Raw genomic sequence first — 27,340 nt, forward strand, 5'->3', positions numbered from 1 at the left:
ATGTCACAATTTAAGTTTAAAACTTAATTTAAGGAATTGATTCAAAAGCATGTGGAATGAATTCAACTTGAAGAATTTATACCTAATCTATAGCATACTGCATGAGTAAAGGTCACTTGACAGCAAAAGAGTTACTCAACAAATGGCTCTTCCACATCCCAGTCTCGCATTTCATGAGATAAATATGGAGTGAGGAATGCAGGGCCCACAACTGTCAAGCCATGTGACTTGTTGCTTAAAAGAAAAGAAATACGATCCTCTGACAAGCTGTTCTAAATTTAACTGTGTGCCCATCAGTTGGCCTTTGAGTTAAGAGAGAAAGGCAGAAGAAAAGAGAGCTCTGAAGAGAGGAAAAAAATTAATTACTACTTTACCGATCAAGTCTTCTTATCGGGGATGAACCTTGCAGTGGGCTTCAAACCAATGCTGGGAGATGCACAGACAATGGACAGTTTGGAGAAACAACTTATTTGTCCTATTTGTCTGGAAATGTTCACAAAACCAGTGGTAATTTTACCATGCCAGCATAACTTGTGCAGAAAATGTGCCAATGATGTTTTCCAGGTATGTGTTTCATTTATTACCATTGGTTGGCTGTGGTATGATTGTTAATTCAGGGATTATTTCCAACAGATTGAACATTAACTGCACCAGGTTTCAGCATTTATATTTTCAGTAAAATGAGTGAACTTTTTGATCAAACAAGATGTGCCCCTCACAAGCAATTTCTCTGAAAAGACTGTTATTGTCCTTTTCTTATGCTTGTTTTTGTGCATGAGGTTTAAGGTGGCAGAACTGTAAGTCGAGGACCACAAGGAAAGAAAAGTGAGAAAGGAAATAAAAGTCAGGTCATTAACACAGTGAGAGAAGCAGAAGAAATAACAATCAAGTACAGATCAATTTTTTAAAAATAGAAACATTCTTGTGTAAGATATTATTGCTATTGAACTGGATCACTGATCAAGACAATTTGTTGTAAAACTGAAGAAAACTACAAAAGGAGAAAGCTTGAGAAAGGAACTGTGGTCTGAGAATAACAGCTGAATAATTTACTAAATTGTTTATTAGGGTTGATTGACATAAACATTCGATATCTCACTTCCAGGCTTCCAATCCATTCTGGCAGTCAAGGGGTTCCACAACAGTGCCTTCAGGGGGCCGCTTTCGCTGCCCTTCCTGCCGACATGAGGTAGTGCTGGATCGCCATGGGGTTTATGGCCTGCAGAGAAATCTACTGGTGGAAAATATCATTGATATCTACAAGCAAGAATCATCCAGGTTACGCAATCTATTTTATTTATAGAGGCAGCTGGGCAGAGAGTAAATATGCTTCAGTGAATGGTCTGAAAGCATATTTATATGAAACATGTTTTATTCTTTTGAGGTTGCCTTTTGTTTCCTCATTTGTCCTCTCGTGTACAGTACCATCTTCTTATAGCCATTCTTTCAGCCATAGTTCTTTCAGCTGAGGTGGGGTTGGAGAGGAGGGTTAACAAAAAAAAGAGTCATTTTACAACCAGTACCATTCAACGTTTCAGTAATTAGTGAGCAAGGAGAAATAGCACTGACCCTCAGGAATAGGAAACAAAAAATAGAATATTCTGCAATGGGAATCCAAATAACAATGGTTAAAAATGGAGAAAGCAACAGGATTGAAAGGCATGAAGGAGGTGATATGAGTTGGGCCTCAAGCTTGGGAATTTAATGTTGTTTAACTATGATTTCACTTAAATATTACTCTGATATTTTAGAGCCACTCTATTATTTCTCCAAAGCCACCCATAGAAAAATAATATTAAATAAACACACAGTACTCGATCTAGGAGATTAATAAACAACCAAAGGACTATGCACCTATATTATCTACATGCAATTCAGTATGAATTGCATGTAGATAATATAGGTGCACAATTCAACTGAACAAATTGAAAAACAGTGTTTGAGGAATGGGACAAATATCCACAACCAGCTTTGAGAGATGAAATAGATTAATAGTATGGACTATATTCTTACTTATTGATGCCTATTGGAAGGCAAATAACAAATGAGCAGTGTTCAATATATCTTAATTTATCAACCCCACTACAGTCATTTGCCATTTTGATTTTACTTTGTGAGAAAAAGAATTGTAATGCCAGATTTTGTCACTATTCTCATGCCATTACTTTCAGTAAATTGTAGACTATTTTATAAATCCTTCTCTGCTAGCTGAGATGTATCCTTTCACCTAGTTCAAGAACATCTTTTTCAAAGCCCTTGGCTTCATTCAGTCTCTTCCCTATTTTCATTAAACAGACCTGTGTTTGTGGTTGCCAGCTTTAATTGGATTTACCTAACCTCTCAGTTATCATCAATTCATCAGCCTCCATTTCCAATTCCAATATCTTTATAAATTGCAATATACAAGAACAGTCAAATAATATTGGAGAAAAATACCTAATTAGATTTTTCTCCTGGATTGTCTGTATGAATGTCCAGATGCATGGTGTTTTAATTCCTTGAGGTTTATTGTTAACATTAACTCTAATTCTACCTCTGCCTCCTCACCCTAGGGATCTTTTTGCTTCTCCCCAACTCACACAATAGAGTATCTGAATTTCTTACTTTCTTTATTCAATCTTGACAACATACTCTCTTTCTATTCTTCCCTCCATTTTTTTCTTCCTCCTTATCTGAGAAGTGTCTCTCTAAAAAATATCAGCAGGGAGGAGGCCAAATAATCACTTTCCATCTTCCAGGTAATCAGATTTAGCACGGGAACTCACTATGGCCTTGGTAATTCATTGCATTGACCACTTCCTGTTGAAGGTTCAGGTGTTAGGTGAATGGGGGTTGGGGTGATGGAGAAGGAGTGGAGGTTAAAGCGCTGGGGAGGATGAGTGGGTGAGGTGGTGTATTACTGGGAGCCAGAGTTGGGGGAGTGTGTGTTCATGGAGGTGAGGAGGCATTGTGTAGAGGTGGAGGAGGTAATCATCTCTGGAGAAATAAATATGGGTTTAATAAAATGACTTGCTCTCGTAGTTCCCAGTATTTCCAGTTATGGTATTTCATTTTACTTTAATACTTTTCATTAATTAATTTCCTTCAGACCTTTGCACACCAAGCCTGACCAGCAGTTAATGTGTGAAGAGCATGAAGATGAAAAGATTAATATTTACTGTCTAACTTGTGAGGTTCCAACCTGCTCAATGTGCAAAGTCTTTGGTGCTCATAAGGATTGTGAAGTGGCACCTCTGCAAAACGTCTACAAACGTCAAAAGGTACGTTGATTATATATTGGAGTCCTTTAAGGAAAATCTATGTCCCTAGCAATGAAATGCTGCTGTATCTCAAATAAAATGTTAATAACTTATCTTAAAGGAGTTGTTAATAAGTTGCCAGAGGAAATGTTCAAGCCATGGACCATGCATGTTATCTTTGTTGCCTGGAATAGATCCATCCTGGTCTGATAAATATTCCTGTTTTTCCACAGACTGAGCTCAGTGATGGAATTGCAATGCTGGTGGCAGGAAATGACAGAATCCAGGCAATTATTACTCAGCTGGAAGAAATCTGTAAAACCATTGAGGTAAGCAACTGCACGTCAAAATATTTGTGACTTAGCTCATGGAATAAGTACTCTTTTGAGTTGTAGTGTATTATCTGTTCAATTAATCTTTCCATATTTACAATAGTTATTTATCACATTCATCACTCATTGCTCCTGTGCCTGCCAATCTGCATTGGCTTCCAGTCAGGCAAAGGCTCAATTTAAAAACCATTCTCATCTTCAACTGCAAATTTTCACCTGGTCTCACTTCTCCGTTTGCAATCTGCTCTGGCTCTAAAACTCTTGTCCAGTTCTGGCCTTTCAGAGCATCTGTTATTTGTTTCACTCTATCATTCATGACCATATCTTCAGCTACCAAGGTCCTTAGTTCTTCAATTTTCTCCTGGAACCTCTCTACACCTTTCCTTTAAATGATCTCTTTGACCCAGCTCTTGAATATTTGTCCTGATACTTGTTTGGTTGTCATATTTGGTCATGGGAAGCATCTTAATATGTTTAGCCACATTAGAGGCTCTTTAGGAATACAAGTTGTTGCTGCTGTATAAGATCATCAAATAGGAACTAAAATAAACTTTTAGACTGTTTTCAGCTACCATTTCACTGCAAAAATTTGGCAACTGAAATGACAGAAAGAGATATGTAAACAAGTAGCTGGGGTGGTGTGCCTGTTTAGAAATGACAGATCTTTACAACATGTTGCTTGAAATAATTTTTAAGTGATATCTGCAGTAGGGTAACAGGAAGCTTCCATCATTAAAGGATGCAGACAAAGATTTGTTTCACTGAACGTAAGGAGTTATTCTGTTTCATAATGTTTTTGAGTATAATGTGTAAAAAAGTAGACCATTAATAAATACAAATCTAATTTATCACACCATGCTATAAGATTGCTGTACTGATATCTCAAAGTCCCAAGGAAGGAGAGAGGATTTCCTAAGCTTAATTTTTGACCCATGGCATTCCTGCTTTGAACATGGACAAGTTTTGTTTTCTTTTTCTGATTTACTTAAGACATTGTTGACATAGTGATATTTTTGCAAATTATGAATGAGAAAATAAAATATTTTGATGGCAGCTGAATAAATCTGACTGCAGGGTGCTGCCAACATAACTGTTCTTTGAAGTCACGGGCTGAATGTTGGAATATGTTAGTTAAAAAACACAATAATACCTATTGTTTACTGTGATTGTTTCGAAAGCTATGCAACTGTGGTCTGACAATGAATTTAATAACATAATTATGCTTGAGCTTTGGATGAGGATCTAGAGGCAATAGGAGTTTGCTTCCAATAGTCCTTTAATACTTAATGTGGGCATATGTTTGTCATTACTGATTTGTTGTTCCACACAAACAATTTGCCACTTTATACAATAAGTACAATTATAACAACTCTAATTATTTAATTCTTGAATATTTTGAGTGTTAAATGCTGTCAGTACAATTAACCCCTGTGAAGGAAACAAACTGGGTGACTGACAGACAAGCTTGTACTTTCAGGATGGCTATTATATACTACAAAACAGACAAATTAAGGGCATAATTGTGTGGCTCATCATGTGTGAAGAGGAAAATATTAACTTTCTAGTGTATGGTACAAGTTTTTACCAGCAGTGAAACCTGTCTGAATGGGGAGGTTAACTAGTGGGAAGTTTAAATGACTGTGCAACGGGAGGGGTTAACCAAGAGAACAGGAAGACCCATTGGTTTACAGGGAATGAGGATTTAAGACACTTTCACTTGGTTAAGTGGGTCAGGCTATGTTAGCTTTAACATGCAAATAGCGGAACTGTCCCTGCAACTTTAAATGAAATGCACATCCTTTGTTCCAAGTTCAATATATAATTAAAACAAAAACAGAAAATGGTGGATATATAGAGTACATCAGGCTGCATCTGTGGGAAGAGCGACAGTTAACGTTTCCAGTCGGAAACCCTTCATCTTGATTTTCAACCTGATTTTCTCTTGATTTTCAATATATAATTAGGTTTGCTCTGTCTACTGTTTTTAATTTGTGCTGTTAAATGAAGGAAACCTTTATAAATTCTTATTCCTCATGAACCAAGATATTTTTCTCCCATTCTGTTGTTTTGCCCATTGGTCCCATGTGTGCTCTCAACTGAAGTCCCTTAAGCTTTTGTCACTCTTGCTGGTATGTGACACTGTAAATTATCTTGGGAATACTGTTCTCTTGGAGGTCTCTGTCATTGCCAGCCTCTTCCTATCCTGCCAGAGGTCATCCACTTACTGACGTCCTGAACCCTCTACAACTGCAGTAGTGACCACTCCTTGGAATGTGCATTCCAGAAAGTTCTCAGCCATACTTCTCTAGCTCAGGGAATAACTGATGATACCTCCTGCTGTGGTTATGCAAGACAAGTAAAGCCTCTGGGAATTCAAAGAGAAAGAGCAAACAGTATCTCAGTTTTATTTAAATCTCTGCCTATCAGTCAATTCAATTTTGATCACCCCTTATAGGAAGGGTGTGGAGGCTATGGAAAGGGTGCAGAAGAGACTTATCAGGATGCTGCCTGGATTAGAGGGCATGTGCTATAAGGAGAGGATGGACAAACTAGGGTTGTTTTCTCTGGTACGACAGAAGCTGAGGGGTGACTGATAGATGTTTATAAAATTATGAGAGGCATAGATAAAGTAGACAGCCAGTATCATTTTCCCAGGGTCGACATGTCTAACACTAGAAGGAATGCATTTACGGTGAGAGGAGGAATGTTGAAAGATGTGCAGGGCAGGTTTTTACATAGTGGTGGGTGCCTGGAATGCACTGCCAGGGTGCTGGTGGAGACAGACACAATAGAGGTGTTTAAGAGGCTCTTAGATAGGCACATGAATATACAGAGAATGTAGGGATATGGATCACGTGCAGGTCAGAAGGGATTAGGCGTCATTAACTTAATTAGTTGGCACAACATCATGGGCCAAATGGCCTATTCCTGTGCTGTACTGTTCTATGTGCTAATTTTATAGGTTTTTGTTTAGTTTTGTACTTCCTTAATCCCATTTTCTATTCAATTATTCATATATTGCTATATTTTTGTTTAATGTAATTAGAATGCCCTTAATGTTGTGACCGTCTACTTAATTTTATTTCCATAGTTCTAATTAATTGTTTGGCTTATTTTTGTATTTATTTGTATACTGCTACCTTTTGGTTTCAGGTACACATCACCTCCTTCCTCCTCTGCAATATGGGTTATTTCCACTTGTACCTGTTTCTGTTGCCAATTGTTTAACACCCAGCTCTGCATGGAAAGCTATAGCCTCTGAATTAGAAAATTCTGAGTTCAATTCCACTTGAAACTGGACCACAGTTGCTCCAGCACAGTACTGGGGGAGCACTGCAACACGGGGTGCTGCTTTTTGAATGAGATTTTAAACCCATGCCTCTTATCGTCTCACTCAAATACCATAGCACTGTTTCCAAAAAGATTCGATAAACTAGCTCAGGTCTTCTAACCCCATATTATTCTTCCCAATCAGCATTACTAACACAGATTATCAGGTTATTTTTTGTTTGTGTGAGTTTGCTGCTTGGCTGCTGCATTTTCTGCATTAAAGCAGGGATGACAGTTTAATAGCATTTAATTGGAGGTGAAATCCCATGATACATTCTGAGAAAGGCATGAAGGGCCCTATCTGAAGTCAAATATTTTTGTTTCTTTCTAAACAACATGCACAAAGTGGAAGTCCAAGGTTTATAAAGTATGCAAAGCATTCCGTTCCTCCCTCTGTCTCAGTAGTGGTAGGAGAAATCCAAGCTAATTTTAGTCTATGTAAAGAGCTTTTTTAATATGTTTCAAGATTCTGTTGTGTTTATATTGCCACTTGGAGACACATGAGAAGAATTTGTTGCTACTCCCTACTGGGAGTGTGGGTAAAATATCAGATGAGTCACCAAACATCTTGTCTGCCAACACTGCAAATAATAGGAGGAACATCATGTGAACCCAGCCCAAATAGATGCTTGAGATATCACACCGTAGCTTGAGAACATAGGTCTCTAAGTTGCTTATGTAGCCTGCAGGGGCCATGCCACTCCAAGACCCTCCATCGTCTGCAGTGGAACAACTCTAGACCTCACACACAAATGATATCGCAAAAGCAATTTTTGCATAAAGGCTTCTGTGAAGCGACAATGTTAATGTGTTTAAAAGTCAAGGAAATCTCAGGTAAGTGCATCACTGTTATCTAATGAAAGCAGGTACATTTTGAATAAAATGTGTAATTATGGACCATACAAATTCTCTCAGCCAATTCATTCATGACTTAACATCCCTGGAATTTCATAGTGTAATCTTGGACTGAGAGAAAAAAGGTACAGAAAAATATTACATTTCAGTTGACATGCTGTGATACACAGGACATAAGCTGGGCTTGCTTTCTTCCCCTCTGATTTTATAGTTCTTCAGCTTGCAAGCATACTTGCATGCTCTCCATGTATTTTCTCTTTCTCTCACTTTACATTGTTTAAAAAGTAAGCTACCCACAGTTTGCACATGTAATCTGTGGATACTGAAGAATATTTCTTACTGTTTGAGAAACATGCTTTTTTGCTTAGAAGCTAACAGTGTTGTTTTACATAAAATTCATTACATGGTCTCATCATGGCAGGGTGGAGCCTGCTGTATTGATGCAAACTATGTTACAGTCATGTTCTGTTAAAGTGAGTAATGGAGTTTATGGTATCTATTTTTTCGAGAATGTTTTCAGTTTGAAAGTAATGGATGACACAGGATAGTTTGTAAATAAGCTTGGTGTACCTTTCATTTATATGAAATGTCAATCCACATTGAGGTTGCAGCCAAGAGATTGAAATCATTGCTTTAACAACCCAGTCATGTGCTTGTAGTATTTGAGCAGAGTAGTTCTTTGAATCTAATAACAGAGTTCATGTTTTTGTGTATATATATATTTTTACAAGTTAATACTTTAACTTCTCTAAAGAATGAGCTATGATAATCCGCCATTGCAACAATTCAACATGTTTCATTAAGCTGATTTTCTTGATTGTCAATGGACATAGCAACTACCAAAACCTGAGTTTCTATTTCATTAAGGTGGCTCACTAACACTTCCTCAAGGTCAAATAGAATTGGGCATTACGTGTTGGTCTTGTTTGCACCACATACAAAAAATTAAAAATAAATATTGTATAATGCACATAGAGCAACACATGACTATAACAAACTCAAGAAAAAGACAAACTACAATGTTTACTTGGCAAAAGCAAAAGGAAAACTGTGTCAAAAGCCTTCCTAATCTTTTTACTACTTTTCCCTTGGATCATTGCTTAGGTTTGAAAAGTGATCCAGTAATTTCAGAAATCCAATTTTTTAAAGACTCCAGAAAGCTAAGGAAGGCCTGTTTAATGTTACTGTGTCAACATCAGCTGCTCTTGTTAATAGGTTTAGTAATACTGCCAGCTGCAGCACCAAACATGAGAATGTGTTTTGGATTAGTTCAGAGGCTATACTTCAACCTCTGAAAATCTCATATGTTTTTGTAGGTTGGAAATTTTCTATACACAACAAAAGGCATACATAGAGTTGAATTTTTTGTTTTTTGTTTTTTGTGTTGGTTTAGTTCAGGAGTGCTTCTTCATTTTTAATTAGAATTCAACAAAATTGGTATTTTCAGTTGCTTAAGGAAAAAAAAAAGTTTACTTGTGGTGCAATAACCATTGATTCTGTAAAATAATTAAAACCAATCTTGGTAATAATAACCATTACATATTAATTCAGCTTTACCTTATTTCTTCAACAAAATTCTTCACTTTCTTCCATGTAACAATGAACACCTTTTTCTTAAACCCTATTTAACTTGTGCTTTTACTCTTCCAGTCGTTTCCACTGTAGTCATGCCACTGACCATTGCATCCTACAAACAAATGGGATTCATCAGTAGTTTGCATGCACATTCTGAAAGCCATGTCCTTAAAGCAAAGTGAATGAAAATAGAATTCTACTTGACTTTTATTGTCAACATGGTGTTTTATCTGTGGAGAAAAATGATTTTCCAGTTTTTATTGGTTAAGATGGGAAAATTCAACACCTTTACGTTACTGCATATGTTGGCTATGTTTTCAAAAAAAACACACATCATTGGAATGAACAAAATATTAACTTCCTTCAGTAAATTAAATACAGCCATTAATTTCCTCCTCTTTTTCTCTTTTGAGCCATATTTCCACCAAAGAGTGCTGAATTATGATTACTGAGTCAACTTACAGCTTCAAAATAGTGCCATATATTTAATGCAGCCAAAAGGCTTCACTGTGTGAAGGAGGCATAAACCTAATTTTAATAAGTATTCTATGTGAGTTTCTACACTATCATTGCAAAGGTTCCGCCTGGTAGGCTGCTATGGAAAATTAAATTGCATGGGATCCAGGGAGAGCTAGCTAATTGGATACAAAATTGGTTTGTTGGTAGGAAGCAGAGGGTGATGGTGGACGGTTGTTTTTCAGACTGGAGGCCTGTGACTAATGGTGTTCCCCAGTTGTACAAGCCATTGGTGAGGCCGCATTTGGAATATTGTGTTCCGTTTTGGTCACGCTGCTATAGGAAAGATACCAGTAAGCTGGAAAGAATGCAGAGGAGATTTACAAGGATGTTACCAGGACTCGAGGGACTGAGTTATGGAGAGAGTTGAGCAGGTTGGTACTTTTTTTCATTGGACCGTAGAAGAATGAGGGAAGATCTTGTAGAGGTGTATAAAATCATGAGGGACATAGATAGGGTGAATGCATACAGTCTTTTTCCCAGGATCGGGGAATGAGAACTAGAGGGCATAGGTTTAAGGTGAGAGGGGAGAGATTTAATAGGAACCTGAGGGGCAACTTTTTCACCCAGAGAGTGATCACTATATGGAATGAGCTGCCAGAGGAAGTGGTTGAGGCAGGTACATGAACAACATTTAAAAGGTATTTGGACAGGTACATGGTTAGGAAAGGTTTAGAGGGATTTGGTACAAACATGGGCAAATGGGACTGGCTTAGATGGGAATTTTGGTTGGTGTGGATCAGTTGGGCCAAAGGGCCTGTTTCCATGCTGTATGACTCCATGACTCTATCTGATCACTTGGGATTTGGTAGGGCCTATTTGGTTTTGTTTTTACCCATTCTCCTACTTTAAACTTGGCTTGTGTTTGGTGGCTTGTCAAATCTGACAAATAAGATCAAGGATCTTGGACTAGAGCCTAAATCCTGATCTCCCATGTGAAAAAACAATGGTGAAAATAGATTATATCAACTTTTTTCTTGCTTGGGGTGTTTTGTTCACTCTTACACCTCTTGCATGGAATTCCCTGACCAGAAGCAAATGATCAGTTCATAGACCCAGTGAGGTATCATGCAGCCCATGGCAGGAGTGGAGCTGTCTCATGGTTCTTGGTGTCCATGGTAGCTGTCATTACTTCCTTCCTCTCAACACTGAGTAAACTAAAGCCTTACCAGGGCCAGAAGTAAGTTCTGTGTCACAGCCACTGAATTCACCCTCATCCTGTCAGAACCAGCACAAAATTTGATCCAGCACTAAGCTTCAAACTCCACATATTGTCCACCACTGACTGTGTACCTCCAACTCTGCAACATATCATGTCTCTATCCTTCATAAATAATTCTACCTCTTCATTCTTCTCTCCCTTTTAGAGGAAAAGAATAATGAAAATCCTTTCTATTTATCATTAGTGTCCATAGTGCAGTGGCATAGCGAGTAGAACTGTTGCCTCACAGTGGCTTTGGTCTGCACACAGTCTTCCAATAGTTTGCATATTCTCCCTGTGACCAAGTGGATTTCCTTTGGATGCTTTGGTTTCCTCCCACATCCTAAGGTGCATGTTGGTAGATTAATTGGCCACTGTAAATTGCCCCTGCTGCTTGGGTGAATGGTAGAATCTAGGGCAGTTGAGGAGAATGTGTGGAGAGTAAAATGGAATTACAGTAAATGGGGTGCTTAATGGTCAGCATAGAGGTGGTGGGCCAACTGGCCTGCTGTATTTGCCTTTGTTTCTTAAATTTTATTTACAGCGTGGTAACAGGCCCTTCCAGCCCAACGAGTCTGCTCTGCCCATTTTAAACCCAAATTAACCTACCTGTACGTCTTTGCAATGTGGGAGGAAACCGGAGCACCCGGAGGAAACCCACGCAGAGATGGGAGAACGTACAAACTCCTTACAGACAGCGACGGGACTCGAACCCTGATCGCTGGTGCTGTATTAGTGTCGTGCTAACCGCTACGCTACCGTGCCGCCCTCTTTTTCTTCCCCCATCCCATATACCTTAATGACCAGTCCCTATCTATCATTGTTGTCACAGATTGTTGGACTTTAATTTTAACATCAGAGGGATGTCACAAATGTTATTGTTATCTTACATGCCACTTAGAACCTCATTGTTGCAGAAAATTATCAACAAGACATTCTTGAACTTGACAAACCTTAGGTGGTCATCAATAGTATTATGTTTGGAGATGTGCAAATGTTCATCTTCAAACTTCACCAAATTATGGATTATGAACACAACTTGGACTCATAATAAAAATGTGATTTTTTTAAAACAATCTTCAAGCAGAGTTAATATAGCCTTCGACCAGATTCTATAAAGGAAAATGTTAAAGTCTTAAAGATAAAAGAGGAATTTGAGATAGTAATGCAATTCTTGAATTTGCTTCAAATTTTCTTTTGCTAATAAAAGCAATGTGTTTATAGGATAGTGAGGCTTAGAAGAAACAAGAAACTGATCTCCAAAACCTTCAGCCTCAGTAATAATGATTTAATAAGAAAAGAAGTTGGAACATATTTTGATGTATCACCTGCTGGATTAGTTGTTGTGATCCTGCAAGAATGCAAACCAATGGTTTACACCTTGACTGAATCGCAAAATAGATCAAAAGAATAAAGGGGTTGGAGATGTAAAAGTCTAAGACAAAATTCACAATTTTGTCATGTCATTATAACAGGTGTGGTATGAATGTCATTGGATAATGCTGCAATATCTGCAACAAAATTGTCTTGCAATCTTCCCAAATCAGGTGGCATTGCTGCCATTGAACTTGTCAATTTCCTCAGTCAAACTGCAACAACTTTTAAATATTATGAACAACATATTTGTGTTTGATTTTGTACTGAGGAAATTAAAGTATTTTCCAACACTGCCATTAATACCTTTTTCTACCTAACCCAATTTAGCCTTAAATTGCACTTTTGCCCTCTGCACTGGTTCTGTGTGCTACAGTCCCTAAACTCTTGTGTATTTCATCAGTGCTACCTGCTGCTGACATAATAATGTGACACCCAAAAAACGACTCTGTTGCAACTTTATGCTATTTATAGTACTTTAAATAGCCTTAAATGCTCTGGAGTCAACAGGGAATTACTTCAAGAGGTAAATACTGCCAGAAGTTGAATGAATTTGAAGTAGGAATGGATATCATGTGGAGAGCAGTTTAAACAAAGAGCTTGCTGGCTATTGCAGCCCAGGGTGTTAATTGGTACTTTGGTGTCTGTCCGACTGGATGGTGGATCTGCTTTTGGTATTAATGTGACAAGCTTGAGGTGCCAGACATCGATTGTTCAATTAGAACTAGGAAGAGATGAATGCTGATTCAGAAAGGGACAGATGAGGTCATTAGAAATCTCAGTGGCAATCCAGTTAGCAAGTGTTTTGCAGTTAAGTCAGTGAGTCAGATGATGTAGCCATTTAACTAAGCAGGCACTGACATGACAGGAAATTTCATGCATTCTGGTGTGCCTTCAGTTATAGCAGGAACAGTATTAGAAGAAGAGGACATTAAGACTACTCAGATTCTATCTGCTTACATTGATTTCACTATGCAAAAGATGTATTTCACTGTGCGTTTCGATGTACATGTGACTAATAAAGATCTTATCTTAGGTATACCTGATCAAATCATATCTTGGAATTTATGTAAATATTTTAAAGAGCAAATGGCATTGTGAAAATTGGCAATGGTGAGAATCGCATGCAGAAAATATAACTGCTAACAGCAACGTAGCTATTCTGTAAAACAAAATAGATTCTGGGATGTACAGCATGTTAAAAAGTAATTTAACATCATCAAAAGCAAAACCTGTTTTGTTTAGTGAAGTCATAGGGTCACTTTAATCCCAAAATCTGAAAAACTCGGGAGAACCACAGATTTGGAATTAGGACTCAGAAACTAAGCAAGACCTTAAGAGAGACTGTTGTCTCGTTGAAGGACCTGCCTTGGGAGTGCAACTTTGACATTTTCTTGGATTGCAAGACAAGTTTGTTTGTGATGTAACTGTGTGTGTATTCCATTGAAGTTCTTGAATACACGGAATTTCATATTTGATCTCACAAAACCATGATGTCTATAGAAATGCTGTCAAGGAATGCTAAATAATTTTGTAGAGAGCAAAGTACAACTATGTCAGCAGTTGTAGAACAGTAATGAAGGCCGTGGTTCAGAAGCTGAATAACATGAGTGAGGCTGTGACAAATTGTCGTTAAGGAAAAGCAAAACACAGCAAGCATGTCATTTCAAAATGGTAAAATGCTTAATTTGTCAGAAACAGGGCACTTATCCTCATTGTGCAAGTCAAAAGCCATGGTAGTTAACCAAGGCAACTCGAGTAGTGTGATTTCCTCACAGGAGGGAAGCTTTCAAATTAAAAAGCCACAGTAAGGAATTCTAGGCAGTCTTGAAGTGAGAACAATGGAGATTTGGGCTTGTATAGCATTTGCGCTTTATAAGCCTTATGTGATAATGACTAAAGGCAAAACAACTTCAAGACAAAATTATGGTTAAATGGTCAGTGCATCGACATGAGCATTGACATGGCAGCAGATTGCTCAGTTATGGGTAAGGATACATAACTAAATCAGTTCAGCCAAGTGACACTGATGGGGAGTATAGTGAACTTGAGAACATATTCAGGCAAAGTACTGAAGCCTTTTGGGTTTAGTGAGTCACATCAGTCTGTAAATAGAACTAACATGGGTTTGAAGCTGATTACATTAATAAACCAACATTGATGGGCAAAGACTGACTCAGAGAATCAAAGCTGGACAGGACAGCATGTTCAAAATCACAGACATATTGGAAAGTATGCAGAAATGTTCTAGAATACCTGTGTGGTTATAAAAAGTTATAAGCCCATATACTTATAGATCCAGGTGAAAAAAGTTCTACTAATTTCTTCAACCTGTCTTTTATGGTTTGAAGAACCAGGTGGAGGAGGAGTTGAAGAAAATGGAGTTCTAGTGAAAACAAGCTGGTGTGACTTGGCACCATCAATTGTAAAGGTACCTAAGGCAGACAAAACTGTTCAACTTTGTGGTGATTACAAAATGACATTGAGCAAAGGATGATGTGCAGTAGCTGTACAAGATCCACAGGCAAAGTTGGCAGGAGCCAAACCTTTTCACCAATGAGGAAAGTCGACAACTTATACACATTTGGGACTTTATGGTGTGAAATCATCTCTGAGATCTTTCAAGTTCCCATGGATAAAATGATACAAGATATAGGTCTTTGTGCTATCAAGATGTACAATAATTGCAAGTATTAATAATAAAAAAAGAATATTGCAAGAGTTTAAACAGCTGCATGGACACAGTGTAAAGCTCAAAGAAAGCAAGTGTGCATATGAATAGAAAATAGTAGGTTATTATGGGGTAAAAGTAGATGCAAATGGCCGCAACCAAAATGGAAACAGTTGTTAAAGCAAAATGTTCAAGATTGTAGAACCAAACCACGAAAACATCATAGAAGTGAGATCCATTTTCTCATGTCATGGCTTACCCAGAATTGGAAGGTGGTCCTCAATTTCGTTCATCTCTACTTGATAGCTTTATGGCACAGAAGGCTAATAAACACACCTTTATTTCACCATTTCATCCAGCATTAAATAACGTGGTGGAGAAATATTGAGAATCATCACTGAAGAGAAAAGTATTTTAAGAGTGTTCACATTTAACAATCGGACGTCAATTAGCTAACTTTTGCTAAATTGTGCATCAGTAATTCCTGTTGCAGGGTTGCACACTATTGAGCTTAGTTCAGCCAAAACTTTGAGGGGAGAGTGCAGATTCAGATTAGTTTATTGTCGTATGCACCAGGGTGCAATGAAATTCCTTATTGTTAGTGCGTTATCATCATCACATGTACCAAGATACAGTGGAAAGCTTTTGTTTGTGTGCCATCCAAACAAATCATACCATGCATAATTACACTGAGGTAGTAAAAAGAAAACAGAATGCAGAACATAGTGTTGCAGTTAAGATTTTTTAAAGATTTCTTTATTAGTCACATGTACATCGAAACACACAGTGAAATACATCTTTTTGCATAGTGTTCTGGGGGCAGCCCACAAGTGTCGCCACGCTTCTGGCGCCAACATAGCATGCCCACGACTTCCTAACCTTTACGTCTTTGGAATGTGGGAGAAAACCGGAGCACCCGGAGGAAACCCACGCAGACACGGAGAGAATGTACAAACTCCTTACAGACAGCGGCCGGATTTGAACCTGGGTCGCTGGCGCTAGAGAAAATGCAGTGCAGGTAGACAAATAAGGTGCAAGGACCACAACATGGTAGATTGGGAGTTCAAGAGAAGCTCACAGAGTAAACAGTACACATGGTAATAAATACAACAATAAATACAGCGACCAGCACAAAGCGACAGAATGGTGCAAAGTACAACAGCATGTTTCAAGCCAGGAGAGAGGCATTTGAAACAAAATGTAATTTGTTTGTTAACATATAATTAAAAAATCTGATAGTCAGAAGCGGAGTTATGGACTGATAGTTGAAGTATTTGTTATGAAAAGAGATGTCCTGTGAAAGTAGAATCAGAAGCATACACATAATTTATAATTTCTGTAAGAGAGGTAGAAGAAAATATCATAGTCATGTGATCATGAGTATCTTCCAGAAGTTGATCCAGTTGAAATTTTGGAGTAAACAACAGAAGATTCTACTGAATTGAGTTAGTAGTTGACATCTTTCTTGTGTCAAAACATAGATAAACACCAACCTTACAACCTTGAGAAGATCTGAGAGAAAACTTGTCAAGAGATTCAATCTGTAAATAATCCAAATATGTGAATCTCAGTTTTCAAAAAAGGGGACAGCAGTATGATATAAATGGATATTATTTGTATAATGTATGTGTACATGTGCAGAGTACTTGAAATGATGGAATGGACCAGACACGCTTGTTTTAGCAGTTTTCCATATCTATAAGTGATTCATTATGTTCTTGGCAGTAACGTAGAGTTAGAATAAGAACCCACCAATAGAGGGAGACCTTACCCAAGGTAATATCTCCAATCAACTGGCCAAGAACAAGTAGAAGTGCATCTGGTCTAGATAAAAAAAAGTTGATTTTCTGAGAGCTGACTCTGCAAGGATTAAAGACGTAACACTGATATCTCAGAAGCACAAATTCAGATGGCTACTGGAATGACTATGCTCCCTTCAAATCAGACCTTGGGAGAAACATTGACTGCAAAGCAAGCAAAACATAATAGAGAAATATATACTGCCAGTACAATCAGAGGGCAAACGTGTCATTGGGTAGAAAATAAGAACTTAATAATGTAACTTACACCATTGAACGATCACATCTTGCCAGAAAAATTTACTCAATTATCTCAGTTCAGAACATGAACTCACAGGTGAAGCATGCCATCTGTCACAATGGTACCAGAAAGCCATCAGCATTGTTACAATTGATTACAAGTAAGTTCTAAGTTATTTATTGACTATCTGAGTTATTTTTTGCTGCCTGATGTCAGAGGCAGATATATCATCAGCAAACCTAACTTTACATCTTGAAGTTCATATCCACTCATGTATGAAATGAGTTTTATCAGGTGACGATTCCCGGAAGTACTGAGGAAAGCATTACTTAATGTAGTTTTTCATGGAGAAGGTAACATCAGGAAAACTTCCCACAGGTGAGATATCCAATCTCCAGGTCACGAGGCCAAAGCACTTTGGTTTCTAATAGCATTTTTATATGTCCTATTAGAATTGTACAAGCCAGAAACCTGAAGGAGGTTGTCTTTCAGTTGATTTATTAGTGAAGTGGGAACTTTAAGTTTGTATTTAGCCTGCATATAAGTGGCCCACGGTAGCAAAATACGTGAACATTCCTACTTTGGAGGAAATGCTTATTATTGCATTGGCTGCCATAGATTTGGCACAGGATCTGCTCTGTAAATGAATACAGCTTTCAGATCAAAATCACTTGACTTTAAACTGACTAATAGGTTTTATTGGATTATTACTCAGCAAATTTAGAAATTAAGCAGCACAACTCATTTTGTGAGGGCAGGGAATTAAATTCCTAGTTCAGCCCATCTTTTCTGACCTCTTACTTTGTGTTCTGCATTTAATTTATAGCTACCAAGATTCAAATCTTGGCAAAGTAATTTTTCCTCTTGTATTTGTAGACAATAATATTTAAATTTCATACATCACCTACTTTTGGATTTACCTACTACCCACAAATTGCACAGAACTTAAGAAATAGTAACAAGAGAAGGCCATTTGGCCCCTTATGCCCATTCCTCCAACAAGATCATGGCTGATCTTACCACATTAAAGGCAATTTTCCATGATCCACATGTCCCTTGATTCCTTTAGTATCCAGGACCTATCAACTCTGATATGAATGCAGTCAATGACTGACCCTCTGGGGTAGAGAATTCTGAAGATTCACCATCCTGAGTGGAGAAATTTCTCCTCATTTAATTTCTAACTGGCCTACCCCTTATTTTGAGACAATGACTCCTGGTTCTTTGCTAAGGCAAACAACCCCCCTGCATCAGTTCTGGAAAATCACAAAGAATTTTGTTTTTTCAATGGGGTCACTTCTCATTCCTCTAAATTCTAGAGAATGGCAGACATTCTCTCGTTGTCCAGTCTCTCGTTATTTGGCATCCCAGGAACCAGTCAGATGAATTTTCAGCACATTCCCTCTATAGCTGGTGTATAAATTTTTTGGGTGAGGAGTCCAAAATTGTACACAGTATTCTAGGTGTGGTCTCACCAAGGCCCAATGTAGTTATAGTGCAATGTCTACTACTCAATGTAAATTCTATTGCATTGAAGGCGAACACTATTTACCTTCTTAATGGCCTGCTTCCTGGCATACTAGTTTTCAGTGGCTTGAGTACAACAACACGCAGACCCCTTTGAACATCAATATTTCCCAGTCTCTTGCCATTTAAAAAATACTCAGCATTTCTAACAGAGAGGATAACACTAAATTTTCCACATTGTACTCCACCTGATATGTTGCTCTCCTCTCACTCAGCTTGTACACATCCCCTTGAAATATGTTTGCATTCTCATCTCTACTCACAGCCCCACTTAGTTTTGTTTCATCAGCAGACTTGAAATTGTTAGTTCCCTTGGCCAAATTGGCTACATTTTTAAAACACATTTTAATATGAATAATACTTCTGGTCTTCCTTTTTTGGAATTGATATTTAATGCAATATTAACATCTTTTTGTCCACAGAATGGGGTTACTATAGTTTGATAAATACTCTGATGCATTGATTAACATGTTTGCATTAATTTCCTGTGACAGCACTATTGTTCAGTACTCAATGTGGTTGCTTCATGTTCTGTTTGATTTTATAATCTCCAGCATAGCATTTGAAGATGTTCCAAACCCTACAATCCATTGCTTATTATTGGCGGGGTGGGGGGGGGGGGGGGGGCGGTGGTTGTGGTGGTTGTGGTGGTAAAACTTGTATCTTTAAAAGTCCTTTTGTGGCAGGATGTCCAAAAACACTTTACAGCTGGTGAAGTCTTCTGCAGTGTGCTCACTGCTAAAATAAAGAAATTACATTTTGAGCTCATGACAGATTTTCCTGCTGTACCTGGCATTGAACCATGAGTCATTGTTCAGCTTAATAAAGCCTGATAGATGATGAGTTGTTGATGTTTGTAATGATTGTCAGGTAGTACTTATTCTGGGCTCAGTGGTTCCTGATTGGAAATTTATATTTGTTCACGAAAGCACATAATTAAAGTGTATTGATACATGTGTTTCAGGTAAGTCTAGAATACTTGGTGCATAAAACCAGTATAAATCTGCCTGGCACAAGCAGTTGATCTTAATTATCAATATTATCACCTGTCGTAAAAGAAAGACTAGAGTGAGGAATCATGTTAAAGCACTTTCCACGTGAAGCTGAGAAGCATTATGAGGGCACGATAATAAAAAAGGCCCTCCAGCTCTTTGGCTTTTATATGAGGGCCAAAACAGAGAAAGGTAGAACATCATAAGGAAGTAAAATCCTGATCTTGCTAGATATTCATGTTAAACCTTCCAACCAGGTCGCTGGTTAGCAGCTGCAAAAGCAGTTAAGGACTTTATTGCTGTGACAATATTAGGTCCAGGTGATGGAATTTGGACTCTAATAACCATTGTACTTTGAAAGAAATTATTAATACATAATTGGTTACAATGAATATAAAATGTGCTTTGGAGAGAAACACAATGAAAACTAAGAATTTTGAAAAAGTCAAGTGGTAGTCTTTTACTTCAATATTGTCAAATAAAACATTTTAAAAACATTTTCCTTTTTTTTTAAGTCTATTACCTTAAAGAAATTAATTTGCCAATTCATTTCTTGTGCCTGTAATTTATACAGATAAACTAGGATACAAAATAAAAAAAGTCTGCATTTGTTTACCAGACAAAGTGACATAGCTCCTCCCCAGGTTACAAACCCCGATTATGTACAGCCCGTACATACAAATGAGGGATTAGGAGACTGGTGGGATGGATTTGCCGACTACTGTGGGCTGCAGGCATCTTCTCCAGTGTGGGAACTTGGTTCGCGGCAATATCATTGCACCTTGCAGAGAAATCTGAATGGTTGAATTAAACACCCTGGTTTAACTAAACATTGCCCTTGGTTGGCCTATGATTTTATTTAAATATATTGTTAGGTGGCCACATTTCCAATTTGCGAACTGTTCGGGTTGCACTTGATGTGATTCTGTGTGTAATATTGCACATCTGAACTTTTGCAGCCTTGAGCAATATGAATCCTTGTGGAGAGAGCTGCTACAGCAACAAAAAATATTTTTGGATTAGACATTGGTAGGCTCAGAAACTATTGAAACCCTAACAAAATTATTGTAAACACAATGGAATTTGGATTTTTATCATAGAATTACTGAAATATATTTATTTTAATAGTGTTCTACACTAAATTCAGTCATAACATGCTGTCTGAAGTTGAGTCTTTAGATACTTGCCTCCATTTTGAAGTTATTGACTCATGACTAACACATACTGTCAAAAGAATCTACAGTACTCAAGTATGTCATCCACCTTAGCCATTTCTTAATAGTAAAATGAGAAAATACTTTCATGAAGGATCAATGCAAAAATCCAAAATTCAGTTTGCACATTGATTCAGAACTACACAGGATGCTGCATTTACCATCTCTCCTCTCATGGGAGAATGACATTGACATTGTATGTTCAATTTGGGTTAGAAATCCCATCATAGAAGATTTCATCTTGCTATACTATATTGGGTGGATGTTCCATTACCCTGAGATTGCTGACTGCCTATCCTCAGACACACTTTCTTCTAAGATGGCCCAGGGTGTAGTCATCTGGGAGCCCAGCTGCCTGAACCTTCACGGTTGAGTGGAGTGTAGAGGTAGTACTAGTACTGGCTGCCCACTGTAGTAATAGAACAACAATGGCAAACAGTCTGACCTTGCTCACTAGCTGTCAATGGTGTCACTAGTATTGTGAATGACACTGGGGACCTTTCCTAAAGTAATGTTAAAAAAATAAAATTGACTATTCTTACAGTTTAAAAAACATTCAAAAAATATTGACATATTTAAAATATCTAAACTAATTTGAGTATTTAAAAAAAGCCTCCACTTATTTTCCCCCAGCTGCCGTTTTCTCCGATTCATTTGAATGGAGCCACTGTGCTTGAACTTGGCTTTCTGTCCAGGCTTACTGGGATGGCTTCCAGCCTGAGAGCTGGGAAACATACAAAAAGTTGTGCTGACCCATTGGACTTCATGAGGTATACACTGGTGTAGCTAAGGTGAAATGGGCAGATACCACCATTGGTTTTGGGCCTTGCCAGCAATGGAAACTGGACCTTCCCAGAGAAATGGCCCAGCGTTAGTAGGACCTCTATAGTTTTTTTTCCACAACCTCTTGTCTGAAGTGATCCTCTGCATTGCACTATTTGCCATTGAAAAGGTTAAATTATTGCTTCTATTGAAACCAAATATTTGAGCCAAATATTTATTTTAATATTGTTCATGTGATTCATATATTTTCACAATCAAATATTTTGGCTCTGAAAATTCCTTGGGTTTGCTTTTGCTTTAGTAGTAACAAACCGATTAGGCCTGAACATGTTGTCCACTTCGGTCAGAGAAAATTTGGGAAAGCAAGGAACCCTGTGCAGCATTTGGTCTTTTGAAGTGTTCAATGATTTTGTTTTTTAGTTACAGTCTGAATAAATATATTGCTTATTCTTTCTAAAAAGCTTATCATTACTTGTTCTTCCAATTTTCCTCCTAAAGGTACCTGACAAAAATACTTGTGTATTTTTTGTGAAATACAGGGGCTTTGGTGGTAGAAGTATTTCGTACTTAACACTCAACTTTACCATGGGACATACCCAGGTCATCGGGTTGGAGTGTGAACCAATCTCCCCTATGTTCATCTTAATGAGGTCCTTCAGCTCCAGCCTCTGGAGAAAAGCCAATACTGAACCATTTTATAACCTTGTTTTGTAAGTTTGGAAGTCCAATGACCATTGGAGCTAAATTGGGGTGTACTGTGTATTCATGCTCCAGAGGAACTAAACTGAATTTGGGTGTGCTGTGTATTCATGCTCCATAGGAATTAAACTGATCACACATTATATGTACAGTCTTAAAGCCAGGATAGTGTGGAGAATTTCATCCTTAGAGACCAGGGTGGATTCAATCCCAGCTGGCTGAATCAACAGTCAAAAATCAGCTATGACTTTATTGAATGGTGAAGTGGGCTTGAGGGGCCGAGTGGCCTCTTTGGTTACTAATTTGTATGTTTGCATGTATTCAAGGGAAAGAGGCCTTTGTTGATATGTTTGCCATGATAGAGTTGGCGGTCTATTTGTGAGCATCAAGGCTATACCTCATCTTGCCCACTTCTACATTTTCCAGCAGGAATTTCAGAATATAAACTTGAAGCTTCTTATTTTCCTTTCTATCCCAAGAGGAATAGACTGAAGATCAAAATAATTTCTCCGGGTTTACTTGGCTTGTGCTTGCTGTGCAATACATCTTACATTGGAGCAGCTGAATTATCATTTTCTGCACTGTTATCAAATATTGAATCTATATATTCATTAGTATTATGGTTTCATGTGTATCCATAATCAAACACTTTAGCCCTAAAATCCATCAGATGATGTTCTTGTTTCCTATTATAAATTTGGCAGGGATGAGCAGACTTTTAGGGAAGCTACCACCCACAACATTTTCCTGAGGAGCTGGACAGGCCTTGGTTCAGTCCAATCTCCTGCTAAAGCTACAGGAAACTATGTTACGGACTCAGTGAAAGTCCCTTTAAGATAGAAAGTGTGTGTGTATGTGTGTGTGGGGCGTGCTTACGTCAATAGAAGATAAAGGACGTAATGACGTTGTTGAAGAAGAAGAAGAAGAAAGAGAGAGAGAGAAGGGAGAGAGACACCAGCCTGCTTGTTTTCTCTATCGATGGATGAGAAACAATAACTGTGTTTGCCACTGAAATCCATGTATGGAAGTTGGAAGTAATCCGGTGGAGTTCACTTTGTTGCTGACCTGTAGAAGGAAACAGGTATTTGTGTGTGGACAACCACGGTTCGGATGCTTTTCGGGGTGAGGAAGTCACTACCGAGTAAACACTGAAGTGTCGTTTGGGTTCCATCATAAAATCCTTCCTCGACAAAGACAAATCTTTTAAAGTCTTCCACCAGTATCAATTCTGTCAATTTATCGTAATCCCCATCTACATTTTTAGCCAGGCACCATTAGGTGGTTGTTGAAGAAGCCCTTGCTCATGTTTCACCTTATGGCTTGCGGAACTGAACTTTAAGAACCATTCAGGAACTGGGAGTTTTGGACTTTGTCACACACACACACGAAGAGTTTAGTTTTGGGGTTAACGTTCGAGGTTTAACATTCTTGAATTCTAACATACTAACATTTTTACTTTTATTTTACGTATTATCAATAGTAGTGATTAATAAAATGATGTTGATGTTGGGGATGCAAAACCAATCAAACAACACCCATATCGAATGAATGTGGAAAAAAGTAAACTTGTTGATCAGGAAATAAAATACATGTTGGAAAATGATATTATTAGACATTCTAGTTCAAATTGGAGTTCGCCCTGTGTTATTGTACCTAAACCTGATGGAACTGTTAGATTTTGCACAGATTACAGGAAAGTGAATGCTGTAACAAAGTCAGATGCTTACCCTATTCCTAGAGTGGATGATTGCATAGACAGAGTGGGAAAGGCAAAATTTCTTACAAAGATTGACCTATTAAAAGGGTACTGGTGTGTTCCATTAACAGATAGAGGAAGGGAGATTTCAGCCTTTGTAACCCCTTCTGGATTGTATGAATACAATGTTTTGCCATTTGGAATGAAAAATGCTCCGGCAACATTTCAAAGAATGATTAATTCAGTGATTCATGGGTTAAAACATACAGATGCCTACATTGACGACTTAGTGACTGGGAATGATACTTGGGAAGATCACATCTCTGCGTTAGAAAGGTTGTTTGAAAGACTTTCCAAGGCTAACCTTACAGTTAACTTGGCTAAAAGTGAATTTGGCCATGCCACTGTGACGTATCTTGGTTATGTTGTAGGTCAAGGCAAGCAAGCTCCTGTTCAGGCAAAAGTTCAAGCAATATCTGAGTTCCCTATTCCCACAGGTACGAGGACTGTTAGAAGATTTTTGGGAATGGTTGGATATTACCGAAAATTTTGTAAAAATTTTGCTGATATTGCTCTTCCCCTAACTAATCTTCAGAAGAAGGGAGTAAAGTTTGTTTGGACAGATTCTTGTCAAGAAGCATTTGAGAAGCTGAAAGCCATTTTATGCTACCATCCTGTGCTCAGAACACCTGACTTTGAAAAGCCATTTTCATTAGCAGTAGATGCCAGTGATGAAGCTGCAGGAGCTGTGTTGTTGCAGAAGGGTGACCTTGATGATATTGACCATCCTGTAGCTTACTTTTCAAAGAAATTTAATGAGCATCAAAAGAATTATTCCACCATAGAGAAAGAATTACTGTCGCTTGTTTTAGCCTTGCAACATTTCAGTGTATATGTTTGCACCGCTCAGAAACCATTGACTGTGTATACAGATCATAACCCATTGGTGTTTCTGAGCCAAGTCAAAAACAAGAACAGAAGGCTGTTAAACTGGAGTTTAATTTTGCAAGAGTTTGATCTCATGATAACTCACATTAAAGGCAAAGATAATGTGATTGCTGATTGTCTTTCTCGATGTTAAGTGGGAAACATGTATCTGTACTAATCTGATAGTCTGTAGTTGTGTAGCATGATAATTATTAACATTACTAACTATGCGCGGTTAAAATTTTCTTGGGAAATTTTTTTTTTAGGTGGGAGGTTGTTACGGACTCAGTGAAAGTCCCTTTAAGATAGAAAGTGTGTGTGTATGTGTGTGTGGGGCGTGCTTACATCCAATAGAAGATAAAGGACGTAATGACGTTGTTGAAGAAGAAGAAGAAGAAAGAGAGAGAGAGAAGGGAGAGAGACACCAGCCTGCTTGTTTTCTCTATCGATGATGAGAAACAATAACTGTGTTTGCCATTGAAATCCATGTATGGAAGTTGGAAGTAATCCGGTGGAGTTCACTTTGTTGCTGACCTGTAGAAGGAAACAGGTATTTGTGTGTGGACGACCACGGTTCGGATGCTTTTCGGGGTGAGGAAGTCACTACCGAGTAAACACTGAAGTGTCGTTTGGGTATGATTCTCGCTTGGGGTGCGAGAGGTCCCGGGTTCAGATCCCGGACGAGCCCCCAATTTTGTCACAAACCAGCAACAAAAGAAACACACTGAGCATGATTCAGTGTTAAAAACTATTTTATTAATCACTACTATTGATAATACGTAAAATAAAAGTAAAAATGTTAGTATGTTAGAATCAAGAATGTTAAACCTCGAACGTTAACCCCAAAACTAAACTCTTCGTGTGTGTGTGTGACAAAGTCCAAAACTCCCAGTTCCTGAATGGTTCTTAAAGTTCAGTTCCGCAAGCCATAAGGTTGAAACATGAGCAAGGGCTTCTTCAACAACCACCGTTGTCTGAAGATAAGATGTAGATGTAGAAAAACATAGAGAGAGTACATACGAAATCCAAATGTTCCACGATGGAACCCAAACGACACTTCAGTGTTTACTCGGTAGTGACTTCCTCACCCCGAAAGCATCCGAACCGTGGTCGTCCACACACAAATACCTGTTTCCTTCTACAGGTCAGCAACAAAGTGAACTCCACCGGATTACTTCCAACTTCCATACATGGATTCAGTGGCAAACACAGTTATTGTTTCTCATCCATCGATAGAGAAAACAAGCAGGCTGGTGTCTCTCTCCCTTCTCTCTCTCTCTTTCTTCTTCTTCTTCTTCAACAACGTCATTACGTCCTTTATCTTCTATTGACGTAAGCACGCCCCACACACACATACACACACACTTTCTATCTTAAAGGGACTTTCACTGAGTCCGTAACAACTAATAGTGAAATTTTGGGGACTTCCTTTGTAGTGACCAGGGTTCTATTGCAAACCCCACTGCAGAAGTATTTCTGTATTGTGTGCAAACCAGTTTGAGAAATGGGCTTCACTCTGTATGCACTGATCAGGATAGGAAGAGATGATTTTAAGACCTTCCTGCAGAGTACCATTTCTGGATGAGTTGTGCATCTTGCTTGGGAAAGGAATTCATTGTAAGCATCAGGAAATCTAGTACGAGCGGTGCAGTTTTTGATTTTATGTCCATGACAAAACACAATTGTTTGACTCTACCAGTCTGTTCCATGCATGTCATAAACAGAATTTCATATTTCATATTTTTTGTAGGACAACAGCAGAAGACAAAAACAACTCCTTTGTGAAAAATTTGATGGTCTGTATGCTATTCTAGAAGAGAGGAAAAAAGAAATGCTTCAATCTATTACTCGTGAACAGGAGGAGAAAGTACAATATGTCCGATCATTGATGAGGCAGCATGGAGACCATCTGGAAGGAGCCAGCAAACTGGTAGAAACTGCTTTGCAATCTATGGAGGAACCCCAGATGGCAGTGTTCCTGCAGGTCTGTCTATTCCTTGGTTTATGCATTTCCTTGAGGATATACTGTTATGGAAATTTGTTTTACTGTTATTTACAATGCAAGTCATTTGATGCATTTCTTCTCTTCACAGAATACAAAGCAACTGATCAAAAAGTAAGTCGATTTCAAAAGAATGGTTTCAAAACCACCACCATTGTTTCTGCTGTAATAATTCTCTGCTAATGTTCATTTCTATTAATTCTCTGATCTTCTATAATGAAGAATTCTAAGTGTTCTTCAATCTTTGGATAATTTATCCATATTGTCACTCAGACTGCCCATTTCCACATCTATAACGTTGCCAGACTTTAACCCAACCTTAAGCTTCTGCTGAAACCCCTACACATGCTTTTGTTACCTGTTGACT

At 38.1% G+C, this 27,340-nt stretch overlaps 1 protein-coding gene across 1 annotated transcript in view; it reads left to right on the top strand.

Annotated features, from left to right (window-relative positions):
- The first annotated feature begins 444 nt into the window (after positions 1–444).
- The window catches only part of trim54 (tripartite motif containing 54), a 35,840-nt gene continuing 8,944 nt past the window's right edge, over positions 445–27,340 (top strand). The window contains exons 1-7 of the mRNA XM_052025419.1: positions 445–564; positions 1,106–1,278; positions 3,022–3,027; positions 3,089–3,260; positions 3,473–3,568; positions 26,722–26,955; positions 27,065–27,087. Coding sequence (XP_051881379.1) covers positions 445–564; positions 1,106–1,278; positions 3,022–3,027; positions 3,089–3,260; positions 3,473–3,568; positions 26,722–26,955; positions 27,065–27,087 — 824 coding nt within the window. The remainder of the gene's footprint in view (positions 565–1,105; positions 1,279–3,021; positions 3,028–3,088; positions 3,261–3,472; positions 3,569–26,721; positions 26,956–27,064; positions 27,088–27,340) is intronic.

The sequence above is a fragment of the Pristis pectinata genome, chromosome 10, assembly GCF_009764475.1.
Source record: "Pristis pectinata isolate sPriPec2 chromosome 10, sPriPec2.1.pri, whole genome shotgun sequence".
Taxonomy (NCBI): Eukaryota; Metazoa; Chordata; class Chondrichthyes; order Rhinopristiformes; family Pristidae; genus Pristis; species Pristis pectinata.